The sequence below is a fragment of the Myotis nattereri genome, assembly GCF_964212035.1.
Source record: "Myotis nattereri genome assembly, chromosome: 5".
Taxonomy (NCBI): Eukaryota; Metazoa; Chordata; class Mammalia; order Chiroptera; family Vespertilionidae; genus Myotis; species Myotis nattereri.
This window is the reverse complement of record NC_138080.1, coordinates 27547406-27563894: the sequence shown is the minus strand read 5'-3', so window position 1 is coordinate 27563894 and position 16489 is coordinate 27547406. Positions and strand designations below refer to the sequence as shown.

Sequence of the window (16489 nt, the reverse complement as noted above, 5' to 3'; positions counted from 1 at the left end):
AGTGAGAGGGGGGCATGTGAGGACCTGGATCTGGGTCTTTCTAATCCCGGGGTCTCTGCTTATCACCCCGTGCTGTAGGCGCTCTGCTGAGCCGTGTTTGGGGGGTTCAGTGATCCGGGTTTCCTCCCTGCCTGGTGATGGTTCCTACTTCAGATGAGGTCGTAGGATAAGGGGTAAGGAAAAGGAATTCATACTCAGTGAGCACCCATCATAGCCTAAACCCCATCAGCTTTGCAACCCTATTACCTCTGGTGCTTCCCAACAAGCATCCTGTGAAAATCTAAGCGTCTCCATCATGTACAGGATACATCGTACCCTGGGTTTTGTAGTGCACACCCTGTGCTGCTGTGCGTGGCCGCCCGAGACCACACGTACAGAGTAACAGCTTAGTAAGTGGCAGCTGCCGAGGAAATCGGGGCTCGGGACAGCTGCAGAGATTGCCCCGGTCACATAACTAGGAAGTGTCCAAGCTGAGTGCAGGCCTGACTGTTCTGTCAGGAAATGGTGACCATGCAAGGCTGCCACGAGGAAGTGCCTCCTGCTGGTGCAGGTAGGATAAGCCCCGGCACAGAACAGAGGCTGATGGCATCTGAAAGCTGGAAAATTCAGGGAAGGCTTCCTGGAGGAGGCAGGATCTGGGTCTTAAAAGCTCTGCCGGAAGGTACGCAGCAAAGAGGAAAGGGGGTAGCAACATGGATGAGGACGAAAGTTTGCCCACGGGGGAGAGCTTGAGGTGTGTTTGAAGAACAGATGGACTGGGCTGGGAGAAGGCTGGGGGAGACTGGGGTGGGCATGGAATTTGGACAACACCTGTAGGTGATCTGGGAAAGTTTGGGGAAGGAAGGCGTCATTGACAAGGATTTGAGATGATCTCAGGGAGCACTAGGAAGCGGGTGGGGAAGTGAGACCGGGAGGAGAGGGACCGCACACAGAGTGAATTCAGGAGCGGGTCCTGCTGTGGGTCACCGGTTCAATACCAAAGGCACCAAGCGGAGACCGTGCAGGGTGTGCACCACCGTTATCCCACCCGAGGGTGGGGGACCCGGCATATTCACCCACCAACTCCCTCCCATCAGCCCTGGGTGGGGGCTGCTCCCAGGAGAACAGCCTCCAGCGCTTTTAGTCTGATGCCCTGAGGCGGCGGCAGAGAAGCAGCACCGATAGGGAAATAGCCAGTCTTTGCATAAGTGGTCTTTCCTGACAGGGTGTGAGCGGCCTCTTCTCAGGTTGCAAACATTTTCCTGCCTTTATTATTCTGCTACTGGAGACTCCGTGCCAGGAAAGACCACGTGGTTGTCAAACTTGACTACCAGGGCGGTAGAGCTCTATTGTCTGAGGAGGCCAAGTTTAGAGCCATAGAAAACCTGCCCTCTAACAAAGTGCCCTGTCCTGTCACTAGGTTGGCATTTTGTTAAGGTTCCTGTGACCACATAACCCTTTTTTTAGTTCCCTGCTTTTGCTTACTTTACAACCCATGAAGACAAAGAACATGAAGTCAAGAAAAAGCAGGCTGGGCCAAACACCACACTTGTTTTTCTCATAGAGATGTTGTTTTTGTTTGTGTGTTTTTTTTGTTTTTCATAAGAGCAGGAGAGAGCAAGCATATTCCCTTCCTCTACTATTTAAGTGCAATTCTCACCGGAATCTCCAAGAAGGACATTAAAAACCTCAGCCAGAATCAAATAAAACCAGGCACATTTTTACATATAGATAATAATTTTGAATGATGGATGTTTTTGTTCCAGAAAGAATCTGTCCATCTCCTCATAGCCTGGGCCATATCTTTGTAAATGCGCTTATAAAGAGCAGCATAATCCGCCACAGAAAGCCAAGCTATTCCTCTGTACTATTAAACTTAACAGAGAGCTCCATACGCAGCCACGGGAGGCATACGCAATTGTCTCGGAAAACGGAAAGGTTTCGAATCTTTGCCTGACCTCTAACGGTCCACACAGCTGTCCGTTCACTGCACGCAATTATACAGTGACCAGTTCGTAGCAGGAAAAGCCATATGCATATTTAGTAAAGCCAACCTTGCATTCATCAAAAGCTGCTTGGCACTCCCCAGGCTTTCTGGGAAGAGTTAGCTTTGCAGGGCACAGGGAGATGAAAGAGCAAAGGAGACCGCTCGTCCCCACTTTGTCCAAGACGAAAGCCAGTTGGCCACCAAAACTGCTGAGGATGCGACAGTCTCACATCCTCCAATCTCTCTGTAGAGTTTCAAAAGGAAAGATAAATTTAATTGAATGACTATGTTTGTGCTATTGCTAGGGGGAAAGGGAGACAGGCGTATCACTGCTAATTGACCATTCAGAGGAAATCATAAAACAATTATAGCTCCATAGTAGTAATTTCAGGAGATTGAAGGAAGTGATTAAAAGGGCTTTATCTAATAGAAGTATATTATAAACTCTGATTCCCTAATTATCTGTCATACCCCATATGGATCACTGTGAACAAAATGGAATGTTCTCTTACAGCTCATACAACCCCAAGTAACCTGAAAGTCTTATATTTTCCAGTGGTCATAGCCATCAATTGCCTAAATAGGCCAGATTTCCCTGGATTCCAGGAACTAGACTGCCCGTCATTACAGCACAGGATGCAATCCAACATATGCATGTGGTATACACACTGGAAGTGGGTGGGTTTTGGAAATCCAGCATACATTTGGAGTATTGTGTCAGTATGTTTCCGGAGAATGTGTAGATGTCATTTGTTAACCAGAAAAGCGTAGTATGCTCTCATGTTGTAACGCGTGTTTTATGTTTTGACTGTGGAGGTGCATGTTTAATAAAGACAGCATAGAGATAAAAGATTTCTATATATTGTGAAATGATCCCCACAGTAATCTAGTTAACACCCATCCCCTTGCATAGTTACATACTTTTTACTTGTGAGGAGAACTTTAACATGTACTCTTCTAGCAACTTTAAAATAGACAACATTATGAACTACAGTCACCATGCTATACACTACATCCCAGGACTAGTTAATTTTATAACTGAAAGCTTGCCTCTTTTGACTTCCTTCACCCATTTCTCCTGTCCCCACCCTCTGGCCACCACCTATCTGTTCTCTGTATCTGTGAGCTTGTTTTTCCCCCTTAAGATTCCACATATAAGTGACATCATTCATCGTTCTCTGTCTGACTTATCTCACTTAGTATAATGCCCTCAGGTTTCATCCGTGTTGCTGCAAATGGCAAGATCCTTTCTTTCAACAAATAGTTATGGAATGCCGTGTCCATAGCACCTCTGGGTATTCAGAGATGAACAAGCATTCAAGGTCTAAATTCTCAAGCAGCTCATGGTCTAGTAGGGGAAGACGGGCAATCGGCCAGTCAACAAGCTGAACACGATCTTATGATCCAAGTACTAGTAGATGCCATAAAAAAAAGGCAGCAAGCTTTGCCAGAGCGGGACCAGGAGTAGGGACAGTGTACTTAGTAAGGAATAGTCAGGAGTGGCTTCTCAGAGGAGGTGACGTTTGAGCTGACATTTGAATGACAAAGTGTGCCATGGAGAGTCCTGAAAAGAGGGGAAAGGGATGGCAAAGGTTACGCATTGAGAATGGCCTCTCCCACGGCACATGGCACGAGGTGAACATTTCAGGAACATTTAGTCAGGAAGAAGGTCAGAAAGAGGACTTGCTAGAGTCCAAAGAAAACTGAAATGCCACCTGCCCCATCATGAGATACTTTTTAATCTCCGTCTCATCTCCGCATTTTCTGCACTCGGCGGGGCTGGAGTAATTAACTTGAAGGGCAAGATTGAGGCAAGCACTGATTCCTCCTCCTGTTTCTCTCCACAGCTGCTGGTTGAATACCGAGACAGGGTTTATCTGGAGTTTCCTGGGGCCGGTTTGCACGATCATACTGGTAAGCAAATTGCTTGGTGCTGTGGGTTCTGGAGGAGGGACCTGAACTGAGGGGCCAGTGGAGGTTGCAGAGCTCAGGTCACGTATTCCTCTCCCTTCTGATCCTTTTTTTTTTTTTTTTTTAAATATATTTTATTGATTTTTTACAGAGAGGAAGTGAGAGAGATAGAGAGTTAGAAACATCGATGAGAGAGAAACATCGATCAGCTGCCTCCTGCACATCTCCTACTGGGGATGTGCCCGCAACCCAGGCACATGCCCCTGACCGGAATCGAACCTGGGACCCTTCAGTCCTCAGGCCGACGCTCTATCCACTGAGCCAAACCGGTTTTGGCGACCCCTTCTGATCCTTGATTCTTGAGATTTCCAAGTTGGAATGTAATATCTTCGACTCGTGATTTTCTTTTTTTTAATGCAGCATGCCAATCCCCTGGGAGGGACCACAGTCTTCTTTGTCCTTTGCGTTTCAGTAAAATGGGTCTATTAATCTCTTCTGAGCACAGGTGTTGAATGAAAGAAAAGATAGAGGGTTTTTCTCAGCTTTATTGAAGTATAATTAGCATAGAAACTATAAGTTTATGGTGAACAACTTGAAATTTTGACTTATGTATATCTTGTAAAATGATCACCTCCATCAAGGTAACTAACATTTCTATCACCTCACATAGTTACCATTTTTTCCCTTTTTTAAGTTAAATTTGTTGCCGTCACGTTGGTTGTTCTATATATAAATTTCAGGTGTATTATTATAACCTGACATTTGGTGTACTCTGTTGCATGCTCACCACCAAAAGTCTAGTTGCTTTTCATAACCATGGATTTGTCCCCCTTTACCCAATTTGCTTTCCCTCCCACCCTTCTTACCCTCTGGTAACTACCGGCCTGTTATCATAGAGTTTGTTTTTGTTTTGTTTTTCTGGTTGGTTACTCTTGTTTTATATCCTACCTACTAGAGGCCCAATGCACAAAATTCATGCAAGTGGCTTCATCCGGAAGGTTGTCTGGATGGTTGTTCTGCTGTTCGATCTAATTAGCATATTAGCTCTTTATTATATAGAATGAGTAAAATCATAGGCATTTGTCCTTTTCCATGTGACTTATTTCATTAGCCTAATAACCCTCAAGATCTACCCATGTTGTTGAAAATAGCAGGTAAGAACATTTAAGACCTACCCTTTCAGTAAATTCTAGGAATATAACACCATATTGTTAACTACAGTCACCATGCTATAGATTAGATCTGGGCAATTCCTCACCTTGCATCAGTGAAACTTTATAACCTTAGCCCAACCCCCCCCCCTGCCCCCCCAATTTCCTTCCCCACATCCCCGGCAATCCTGCAATCCCGGGATCCAAGGGAGGCTAAGCAACAACCATCTCTTGCCTCCTTGACTCCACCCGGATTCTACAGTCTTACAAGATGATCTTTCTCACTCCTGGTGGCTTGTTTCCTTGTGTCACTTGTCATTGTTAGTTATGAGTTCATATTTGACCAGTCTCAATCTTGGGAATTCTTGTAGCTGTATTCCTCCAGATCAGTGGTCTGCAAACTACAAAATACCACGTGTGGGCGCGCACCTACAGTGCGATTGAAACTTCGTGGCCCATGTACAGAAGTTGGTATTTTGTGGAAGAGCCACACTCAAGGGGCCAACGAGCCGCATGTGGCTCGAGAGCCGGTTTGCCAACCACTGCTCCAGAGGGTTTTGCTCTGACCCCTATCAGATTTTCCAGGATCATGTATTAGTCTTCTGGAACTGCCAGAACAAACGATCACAAACTGGGTAACTTAGAACAATGGGATTTTATTGTGTCAGTGCTGGAGGCAGGCTAGACATCTGAAATCAAGGAGTTGGCTGGGCCACACTCCCTCTGAAGGCCCTGGGGAAGGATCTGTTCCAGTTTTCTCTCCAACTACTGGCAGCCTCGGGCGTTTCTTGGCCTAGAGATGTCTGCCTGCTTCCTATTCCCTCACATCGTCACCTGCAGTGCATGTCTGTCTCTTTGTGGCTAATCTCCTCTTATAAGGATACCAGTCATAGTGGATTAGGGCCAACTCTACTGACCCCATCTTAATTTGATCACCTCGGCAAAGACCAGATCTCCAAATGAGATCTGAGGTGCCGGGGATTAGGACTTAACAAAACTTTGGGTGTGGGGTACAGTTCAACCCCTAACAGGGCATCTGCCTTGAGTCTAACTTCCCAGATGCATCGAGTGGATATACATAAAGATCACTCAGATGAGAACAGCAAAGGCAAATCCAGAGATTGCTATAGTAAGGGAGTCAGATCACCAATTTGTTGGTTTCAAACGCAGGCCGAGGAGGGAAAGCTTGATAGAAGTAAAAAGGGAAGCCCCAGGTGTGCCCCGATCAGAGGCTGTGAGCATGGGGATCCTATAGGTGGGCTATGGGCACACCCTGGCTTTCTACTTTGGGTCCTAAGTTGGAACCAAGGGCAGAAATTAGGGAAGCTGTCAATTATTAACCGAGTCCTGGTTGATCTGAGTCAGTGGCTACAGGAGTTATTGTTGGGCTTCTTGGAGTGGTTACTGAAGACTGGGCCAGAGTTCCATTTTGAAAGATGGTTTGGCCATTGTCTGTTTTACCAACCAAAATTAAATGTGGACTGTGACGAAGAATGAAAAGCATTTATTTGAGCAAAAGGAGCTGCCGCCCTGGAGACACAGATTATTTAGATATCAACCTAAGTTGGGAGAACAAAGAGAGGCAGGGTCTATAAAGGCAAAAACCCCAAAGTGTAAGTCTTTGCAGGCTTGGTTCGTTGCACTAACAAAGGAGGTGGTGAAACTAGGAGCTTCCCTATGTTTTTCCAGGGTGTTTATGGCTAGGCCTTGAGCTGAGTTTAGCAACAGGTTAGCAGCTTAATAGCAGCTCTGAGAACTGAGGCACAAGTTGTACAGAGGCCCCACTTCCCCCATAGCCTCCGGAATCTATTTTTAAGTTTCTCTTTAGTAATGCTTGTTCCATTTTATTTTTTTCTCTTAACAGTTTGTGTATCCAATCCCTCAGTCCCTTTTGCTTGACTTTGTAGATCAATTCCGTCCTCCTGACTTGGACGTTGTGGATCCTGAAGCAGAAACTTTCCAGTGTCAATGCTGAAGTCTCGACACTCAAAGACACCAGGTGCGGTCCCTTCTTCCTCTCTCTCCTTTCCCAGTCTTCCTTCTTTCTTTCCACAAGTGAGTACCTGTTCTTTGCCTGGTCTTCTACCCAAGACAAAATAGCGTAGTGTCTAGATTTGGGGCTCAAACCCAGCTCAGCCACTTACAAGCTGTGTGACCTTAGGCAAGTTACATAACCTCTCTGAAACTCAGTTTCTTCATTTGTAGAGTGGGGATGTTGATATTGCACACTCTATGTGGCTTATGAAGCACTTAGCACAGTTGTTGTTCTTGAAATTGGATTCTTGTGGTGTCAGAAAGGAATTTCAAAGGGCATCTGGGTGGGAGAAGTTTAAATGTAGTGGCAAGATTTGGGGTTGCCGAAACCGGTTTGGCTCAGTGGATAGAGTGTCGGCCTGCGGACTGAAGGGTCCCAGGTTCGATTCCGGTCAAGGGCATGTACCTGGGTTGCGGGCACATCCCCAGTAGGAGATGTGCAGGAGGCGGCTGATCGATGTTTCTCTCCCATCGATGTTTTTAACTCTCTATCTCTCCGTTCCTCTCTGTAAAAAATCAATAAAATATATTTAAAAAAAAAAGATTTGGGGTGAAGGAAAATAATACGTCCTTGGGGATGTAGAGGGTGGCAGGCTCAAGCAGCATTTGATAATCCTTGATAATCATACATATATAAATATATTTAGGGGCCCGGTGCACCTTTAGGATCTTGCCATCTTATTCAATTTGTAGAACAAGCAATATTATTGTGTTATTATAACATAATGCCATTGTTATTATCTCTATATCAGTTGGGGGTAACGGAGGCACACAGTCAGGTGAAGTAACTTACTAAAGCCACAGGTTAGTGAATGAAGCAGTTAGAATTTATGTGCAGGCAGTCTGACCCAGAGTATGAACCATTCCTTATCCTCTATAGCAGCGGTTCTCAACCTTTGGCGGTCGAACGACCCTTTCACAGGGGTCGCCTAAGACCATCCTGCATATCAGATATTTACATTACGATTCATAACAGTAGCAACATTACAGTTATGAAGTAGCAACAAAAATTTTTATGGTTGGGTCACAACATGAGGAACTGTATTTAAACTGTATTGTCACTCTCATTTCATTTTAAAAATTATTTTATAATCTGCTTTCTGTCTCTCTGGCTTTGCCTGTTGTGGACATTTCACATCAATGGATTCACACACCGTGTGGCCTTTTGTGTCTGGCTTCTCTCACGGAGCACCATGTTTTCAAGGTCCATCCATGTTGTAGGGAGTGTCAGCGCTTCACTCCTTTTCGTGGCTGAATAGTATTCCAGTGCCGGGATGGGCCACACTCTGTTGATCCATTCATATTTTGATAGCCACCTGGGTTGTTCCTAGTTGGGGGAGAGGGGAATGGAGAGTGACTGCCTAATAGGGATGGGTTTCTCTCTGGGGTGATAAATGTCTTGGGACTGGGTAGTAGTGATGTTTGTACAACATTGTGAATATGCTAAATACCACCGAATAGCACACTTTATGGTAAAAACAGTGATTTTTATGTAATGTGAATTTTACCTCAATTAAAAAAAAAAGGACTTTATAGTATTTCATACCATGGCTTTACCATTGATCAAATGTGTCCCAAATTCATGGACGTGTGGGTCCTTCTAGCTTTCAGACAATTGCATTAAATACGCGTTCACACATCTTTGTGCCCAGGTGTATCTGTAGATGTATTGCCTTTCAGGTGCCTGTAGGATTTGATTTTCCTCCCTCTAGCCTTGGAGATTGCCCCACGTTTATTCCCACCCTGGTGGCGGGTCCTGGAGTGGCAGTCTCAGACCACTCTTGGGAGCATGACCCACAAGGACAACAGCCCTCCCAGTGCCTTACCCTCTGCAAATCTTCTCCCCCAGGTTGCTGACGTTCAAGGCCTTTGCCCAGCTCTTCATCTTGGGGTGCTCCTGGGTGCTGGGCATTTTCCAGGTAGGACCTATAGCCAGTGTCATGGCCTACCTGTTCACCATCATCAACAGCCTGCAGGGAGCCTTCATCTTCCTCATTCACTGTCTGCTCAGCCGCCAGGTATGTAGCTGCTGCCCTCCCTGTCCCTGACGTCCCCCTTCCAGGGGACATGCCTGTGGAGCACACTTCCTGCACCTGGGAGTGACTCATCGCCCCATGTCTATCTCCAACTCCAGGTACGGGAGGCATACTGGCGATGGATCACCAGGAAGGCCAAACCCAGCTCCCAGTCCCAGACCTCAGGAGTCATACTGACATCCATCCCCTCCACCTCCAAAGCGGTGAGAGACTGGGTGTTCGATGGAGGTTCTGTTGAAGGGCACGCCTGCTTCTTAGCAACACTAGACACTGCTGTGCGTTAGTGCCTACAGTGAGCTAAGTGTGTCCACGTGGAGTAGTCCCCTGGTGAAATGTGGGGTTTAGGTGCCAGGCTGCCTGGGTTCAAATCTTAGCTTTACCTCTTAGGAGTTATGTGACCTAACCAAGATAAAATCGTGAGTCATATAGTTATAAAATGAGCTTATGTTAAGGATCTTAATTCTACTCACTAATCCAGCGGTTCTCAACCTGTGGGTCGCGACCCCTTTGGGGGTCGAACGACCCTTTCACAGGGGTCGCCTAGGACCATCGGAAAACACATGTATAATTACATATTGTTTTTGTGATTAATCACTATGCTTTAATTATGTTCAATTTGTAACAATGAAAATATATCCTGCATATCAGATATTTACATGACGATTCATAACAGTAGCAAATTACAGTTATGAAGTAGCAACGAAAATAATTTTATGGTTGGGGGTCCCCAAACATGAGGAACTGTATTAAAGGGTCGCGGCATTAGGAAGGTTGAGAACCACTGCATCAGTTAGGGAATCAAACAGATGTTATAACTGGCTCAAAAGAGTAAGTACAGACATGTACATGTATTATGTAATATATGTTATATATATTTTACATGCATTGTATACAATACCTGTGTATTATATATCATGCAAGCTTTTTACACATTATATATTACACTAAAGCAGTGATGGCGAACCTATGGCACGCGTATCAGAGGTGACATGCGTACTCATTTTTTTGGTTAATTTTTCTTTGTTAAATGGCATTTAAATATATAAAATAAATATCAGAAATATAAGTCTTTGTTTTACTATGGTTGCAAATATCAAAAAATTTCTATATGTGACACAGCACCAGAGTTAAGTTAGGGTTTTTCAAAATGCTGATATGCCAAGCTCAAAAGGTTCGCCATCACTGCACTAGAAGCCCAGATTCATGCACCAGTGGGGTCCCTCAGCCTGGCTTGCGCACTCTAGCAATCTGGGACCTTTAGGGGGATGTTGGACTGCTGGTTTCAGCCTGATCCTCACAGGCAAGGCGAGGGACCCCATGCATGAATCTGTGCACCGGGCCCGTAGTATGCATATGATCTTTGGTTAATCTCTTCCCACTCTCCCCACTCCCCGCTTCTCTCTGAGATTCGTCAGTCTGTTCCATGTTTCCATGCCTATGCATTGAGCGTCTGCCCCCTGGTGGTCATTGTGCTTCATAGTTACCAGTTGAAAGGTCGCTTAGGCTTTTATATATATAGATATGCATTATGTAATATATGATGTATACATTATATATGTTGTATACATTACATGTGCATTATGTAATATGTATTGTGATATATATTTATATATATATCACATTTGCATTCTATTTTGAGCCAGTATAATTTATATAGGGAGAGTCAAATCCTTTATAATACTACCAAGCAATAGAACCAATACCAGCAACCCCTAACTCTGGGCTTGCATTCTTGCAAGAAAAATTCCCTATTTAATTAATAATTAATTAATTATATATATATGTAACTATATATACCAAAATATACCATTAAAATATATCATAATTATATATATAAAATATACCATTTAATTATATATAATGAAACTATACATGCAGTAATAAATATACATAAAATTATAAATAATATGTATAATTTTACATGTATTATATGTGTAGTCCACATATGTATACATGAACTATAATACATATGTACATCATTTCACAAATACTTAAATGAATGTGCAAATGGAGGTAAAATTGACTTTTCCACAGAATTATTTTGCATTGCTGACAGTTGTTTAAAATATAGAGCAGTATGCCCCGCACTTGCCACTCCCTACCACCCCCCATCCTCCTCCTCCCCGTGCTGCCCAGCCGGAGCCCAGCCGTGCAGCCACAGCTGTGGGCACTATGGGCTCCGGAAAGTGCACCTTTCAAAAGCAAGGTGATTTATGCCAGCTCTAACGATGCCATTAAGAAGAAATTTACAGGTATTAAACATGAGTGGCAAGTAAATGGCTTGGATGACATAAAGGACCGTTCAACACTGCAGCAGCCAGAGGGCACTCGCGAACACAGGAGTCAGGTCTCCTCCTTTCTCTGCCGACAGCACGCCATGGCTCCCACCTTTCTCAGAGTAAAAGCCAAAGTCCTCTGGATGGCCCACAAAGCCCTTTCCGCTCTGACTCTTTTTCTCCCCGACTTCACTCTGCTCCACCCAACATGCCAGGCTCACTTCCTCCTTAGGAACTTGGAATTGGGAGCTCGCTGTCTTAAATGTTTCTTGTCCTGCTACCCACATGACCGACTCCCCCACTTCCCTCACCTCCTTCAAACCTTTATTTCAGTCATTTCTTATCAGCGGAGTTCCTCTGACAACTCTATTTAGAACTTCCTCCTCTTCTTCTACCCTGGTGTTCATGTCTTCCCTGCCCCTTTACCCTGACTTTTTTTGCATGGCACCCCACTTTCCAACATACTGTAGCTCCGTATTTATTTTATTATTCATGGTCTTCCATCCTCCACTAGAATGTTTTATTTTTTTCACTGATATATTACAAGCACACGAAATAAGATCCAGTGGTTTAATTAAATAAGGAATTGTTTTTCTTGCAAGAATGCAAGCCCAGAGTTAGGGGTTGCTGGTATTGGTTCTATTGCTTGGTAGTATTATAAAGGATTTAGACTCTCCCTAAATTGCCATTCCACTATCGGCATGTTGGGTTTCCATCAAATTATTTTCATGGTTGCAAGATGACTGCCATAGCTCCAGCCACCATGACCATGGTCAAGGCAGGAAGAAGAGGGATGGGCAGAAGCCACAGTCTCCTTTCAGTCCCCTCCCTTTAACAGGATACAAAAGGTTTCCCAGGAACCCCCAGTGGATTTCCAATTCACCTAAATGATCAGAACTGCATCACGTGACCACTCATAGTTATAAAGGCATTTGATAAATCAAGTATTTGGCTTTCTAGCTGAGAGAATGGGAGTTATCACTGGTGAAGAGTTTGAGAATAGCTCTTGAGTTTGCCAATGAGGCCTGCCACGCTAGGAATAATCAGCTAACAGTTTAGTGCTTATCCTTCTAATATTTGTTGCTGTATTATCTCTATATTTAGCAGCCCTATGCCCCTTATATATATGACCCCTGGAATTATATTTTTACTAATTCTGCTTCTGATTCTGACTTCTTTTCACAGGCTTAAAGCCTTTTCTTGCTTTTTAATACTGTATGGAGCAACATTGGAGAAAAGCAAGTGTCTACAGGAGCCTGTCCCGAAATCTTCTCTTCCTGGCTTAATGCAGAAATACAAGATGACACCAGCCCAAGAATATCCTGGGCAACGCAGAGAGCAGATGGGTGGGCAGTCTCCCCATCATTTTGTGTTCTGGTGGGAAATGAGAGTTTCCATTCCAGATGACAATTTCACCCTCTGTGTCCTGCAAATCTTTGCCTTTCCAGAGTTTTGTGAAAATAACAGATAGTGCAATGGCGTGAGCAAGATCATCTGGCTGCCATTTTGGTTTTTTCTTATGTTCATTGTTGTGTGGCTCCAACCGTACCCCTCTAGCACCTGCCACGTGCCTGACACAGCACGATGCTCAGTAAAGGATTTGCCACGTGACTGGCTTACCCTTTGACAAACACTATTCCTACCTTCAAAGAAATGGTCAGTAAAACTGTAATCACAGTCCCAGGGGGACAAACAAAGCACAAAGACATATAGGCTACTTTGACAGAAACACTCGAGAGTTATGCAGGTAAGTAGGAGTGGTTGGTGGAGCAGGACTCTACCATCTCGTGAAGGGTTGAAACTTGATGACAACAGCCTTTGGAAAGTGTTTTGGTTTCCTGGGACCTTTTAGGGAACCATTTCCCTTCCTTCCAGGAACTTTTTTCTGAGTTGGCCAGGATTTACACTGCTCACAAAGGTATCACTGTCCCACCTTGCTCCCCCATAAAGCCTGAAGTGCCAGGGAGAGAAGGAGAGGAACATTTTAACTGTAGAAATTCTCCTTTCAGTGGCCTCTCCAGTACCTCCCTACTCAAAGGGTGGTCCATGGGTCAGCATCACCTCATTGGAAATGCAGGCTCTCAGACCCCGCCCCAGAGCTGCACAACCAGAACTTGAATTTTACCGAGATCCCCAGGGAATGTGTGCTGTATCCCGGAATGAATTTTCTAGAGTATGCTAGAATATTCTTCGGCTTGCCATGATGTTAGCCAGAAAGGAAACATCTTGAGTTTAGAACTTCTACCTGCCACTCCCTCTTCATAGGACACCTTTCCTGAAAATTTGACAAATTTCTGCCCTCACTTTGAGTCTCAGCTTAGCCATCACTTCCACCAGGAAGCATGCTCTGAATCTGAAGTAGGATTCGATGTCACCTCTGTGTGTCCCCTAAGGCTCCCTGCTTTTGAGCCCTGTATTAGAATTTTTCTTTTTCTAGGGTGTTTCCAACATAGATCCGTGAGTACAGAGGACTATATTTAGTAGAGTCTCCATAAACATAGGATGACTAAATGATTGCTCTCCATTTTGAAGATAAGGAACCCGAGACTCTGAGAGGTTAAGTAACTTCCTCAGCATCACACAGCCACAGGTGGCTGAGCTGGGTTTTGAGCCCTTGACCATGGAGTTCTTCTTCCCAACCCCTTGTCCCTCTCCTTCTCTTCCTTTGATCCTATATTCTTCGTTTGGGGATGCAGAGAAAGATTAAATATTTACTTTGAGTCACCTTACTATTTAGGATTGAATTAGTTCAGTAGTGATCATGTATAAGACAATCTGATCAAGAAACTTGATGGAGGCTCAGTGTTTGTTATTTGTGGCACTGACAGCTTGAGAGGGGAGCTGAGACAGCTGATCATTTATGATAGGTTGGCCTTTAATGCTTGGCTTGTCCCGAGTGTTCAGGGCAGAGGGGATAGTTGTAAGGGATATTGAAGCAAGAAATGGCATGGTTTCTTAACCGTAGCCAACTGTGGTAGGGTGAGTGCGTCAGTGGCATTCACGGATGGTCTCCATCTCTCCCTACCCCTTTCCCCGTAACTGTAACCACTCCCTGCTCTGACTCTGGCTTGGCCTTGAAACTTGCTTGGGGCGATGCAATTTTAGCAAACAGGAGTCCAAGAGAGGTTTCAACACTGGATGTGCATTCGTCCTCGCCCTTTACATGCCTGGCCTTGCTTGCTTTGGCACTCCTGCCTGCATGAGAACGCGCCCAGGCCAACCTGCTGGAGGCATGTAAAAAACAAATGGAGGATCCATCAGTAAAGATTTTAAAAAACAACAACACAGAAACAAGTGGAGGAGGGCTCCGTCATCCCATTATGGCAGCTGGGACTGTCCTTACCCAGCCACCTAGCCGGCTTGTAGCTGACTAGTCTCAGGACTGAGCCGCCCAAATCAGCACCTGCCCACCCATGGACACAGGATCAACAATCAAGTATCAAGGTTTTAAGGCAGAGTTTCAGGAGTGGTTTGCTATTGAGCATTTCTGTGGCAATTGCTAGCTGATGACAACCAACGGGCTGTCAACATTTTGCATTTGATTGCAGCGATTTGAGTACAAAGAAGGGTTTGAGTCTTCATTTCCTCTTAGCTATCAGGATGTGTAAATCTGTATGCTTGAACAAAGTTCTTTCTGACAGGAGCCTCGCACAAGGCTTTGTCTCTACCCGTGTTACATGTTGCTCTAAAACAGTTGCCCTCAGGAACCCTGTATTTCCTATGTAATTGAATAAAGCTGTGACCTCCACTGTAGGAATTTTTCTTACTGTAACATCAAGCTACACTTGGTGAGTTCCCTTCCCCTGTGGTCTCACTTGCCTCCACTAGAGGGAGAAGAAACTCAGAATAAAAACTGCATGGTCCTCAAATTCCATAAATATGAAATAACTTTGCCCTCCTGTAATGCAAAGAATTTACAGTGTCCAAAAAATAGTGACCCATTCTCTCCAGTGATATTTTTTGACCACCTACAATGTGCCTCTTCCTCCTGAATAGCAAAATAGTTGAAAAAAATTGAAAAACGGAAAAGAATATTAGAATATAAAACATTATTCAAAATTTAAATTTTTTATTTAGCCCTCAAACCAGAATTTATTAAAATTTGACTTCTTGGTTTGGTTGGAAGCAACTCATCAATAATATTTTCAAAATCAAGTTCCAGAAAAACATTAACCATTAAAAATATACTTGCCTGGCTGATGTGGCTTAGTGGTTGAGCATTGACCTATGAACCAGAAGGGTCACAGTTCGATTCCTGGTCAGGGCACATGACCAGGTTGTGTCCTTGGCAATCCTTGTTTATAATCCTTGATTATAGCCCTAGCTGGTCTGGCTCAGTGAATGGAGTGTTGGCCTGTGAACTGAAGGGTCCCGGGTTCAATTCTAGTCAAGGGTACATGCCCGGGTTTCAGGCTTGATCCCCAGTAGGGGGTGTGCAGGAGGCAGCCGATGAATGATTCTCATCATTAATGTTGAGAATCTCCCTCTCCCTCTCTAAAATCAAATTAAAAATAAATTTAAACATACACACACACACACACACACACACACTGATTATAGTAATAATCTAGTAGTCACATATGTCCATAGGTAGAGGGAAAATTATGACACAGCAGAGCTAGATGTCTCATGCCCACATAGGAAATTGCCCTGCGGGTGACCTACAATAGGCACGCCTGTGTTATTTTGAAAGCTTTATTTTTCCCACTTGTCCTACAGAGAACATTTTTTCAACTCATCAAAACTTTGGAACTTCGTTGTTCCCCTGATGGTTGCGTGGTAATCTATGGTTCACATGTCATAATGTATTTAACCTGAGTTTGCATCATTTCCAACTTTTCAGTGTTATAAACAATACTGTAACGAACATCTTCGAGGTACATTTTAAACATTCTCTTTAGATGCTTCTGAAGTTACTAACAGTTATCCGTGAGAGGAAACTTACATGTCTCGATGTCTGGTTAGAGAAAAACAACTGCACAAATCGGCCAACTGTCAAAAAGTAAAGCATTAGAAATACAGTAATTTGGAGATAACTTAAGATCTACTCATGGAAAAGCTTTCCACTGTGGGTGCTAAGTCATCTGATTGCTTCCTGTCTTCAAATTTCTGTTC

At 44.2% G+C, this 16489-nt stretch overlaps 1 protein-coding gene across 1 annotated transcript in view; it reads left to right on the top strand.

Annotated features, from left to right (window-relative positions):
- ADGRE1 (adhesion G protein-coupled receptor E1) overlaps positions 1–15125 on the top strand; it is a gene marked incomplete at its 5' end in the record, with an annotated part of 39443 nt that extends 24318 nt beyond the window's left edge. Inside the window, 5 exons of the mRNA XM_081092716.1 lie at positions 3814–3880; positions 6936–7027; positions 8912–9080; positions 9197–9301; positions 12560–15125. Of these exons, the coding sequence (XP_080948842.1) occupies positions 3814–3880; positions 6936–7027; positions 8912–9080; positions 9197–9301; positions 12560–12565 (439 nt within the window). The 3' untranslated portion in view covers positions 12566–15125. The remainder of the gene's footprint in view (positions 1–3813; positions 3881–6935; positions 7028–8911; positions 9081–9196; positions 9302–12559) is intronic.
- Positions 15126–16489: the final 1364 nt, after the last annotated feature.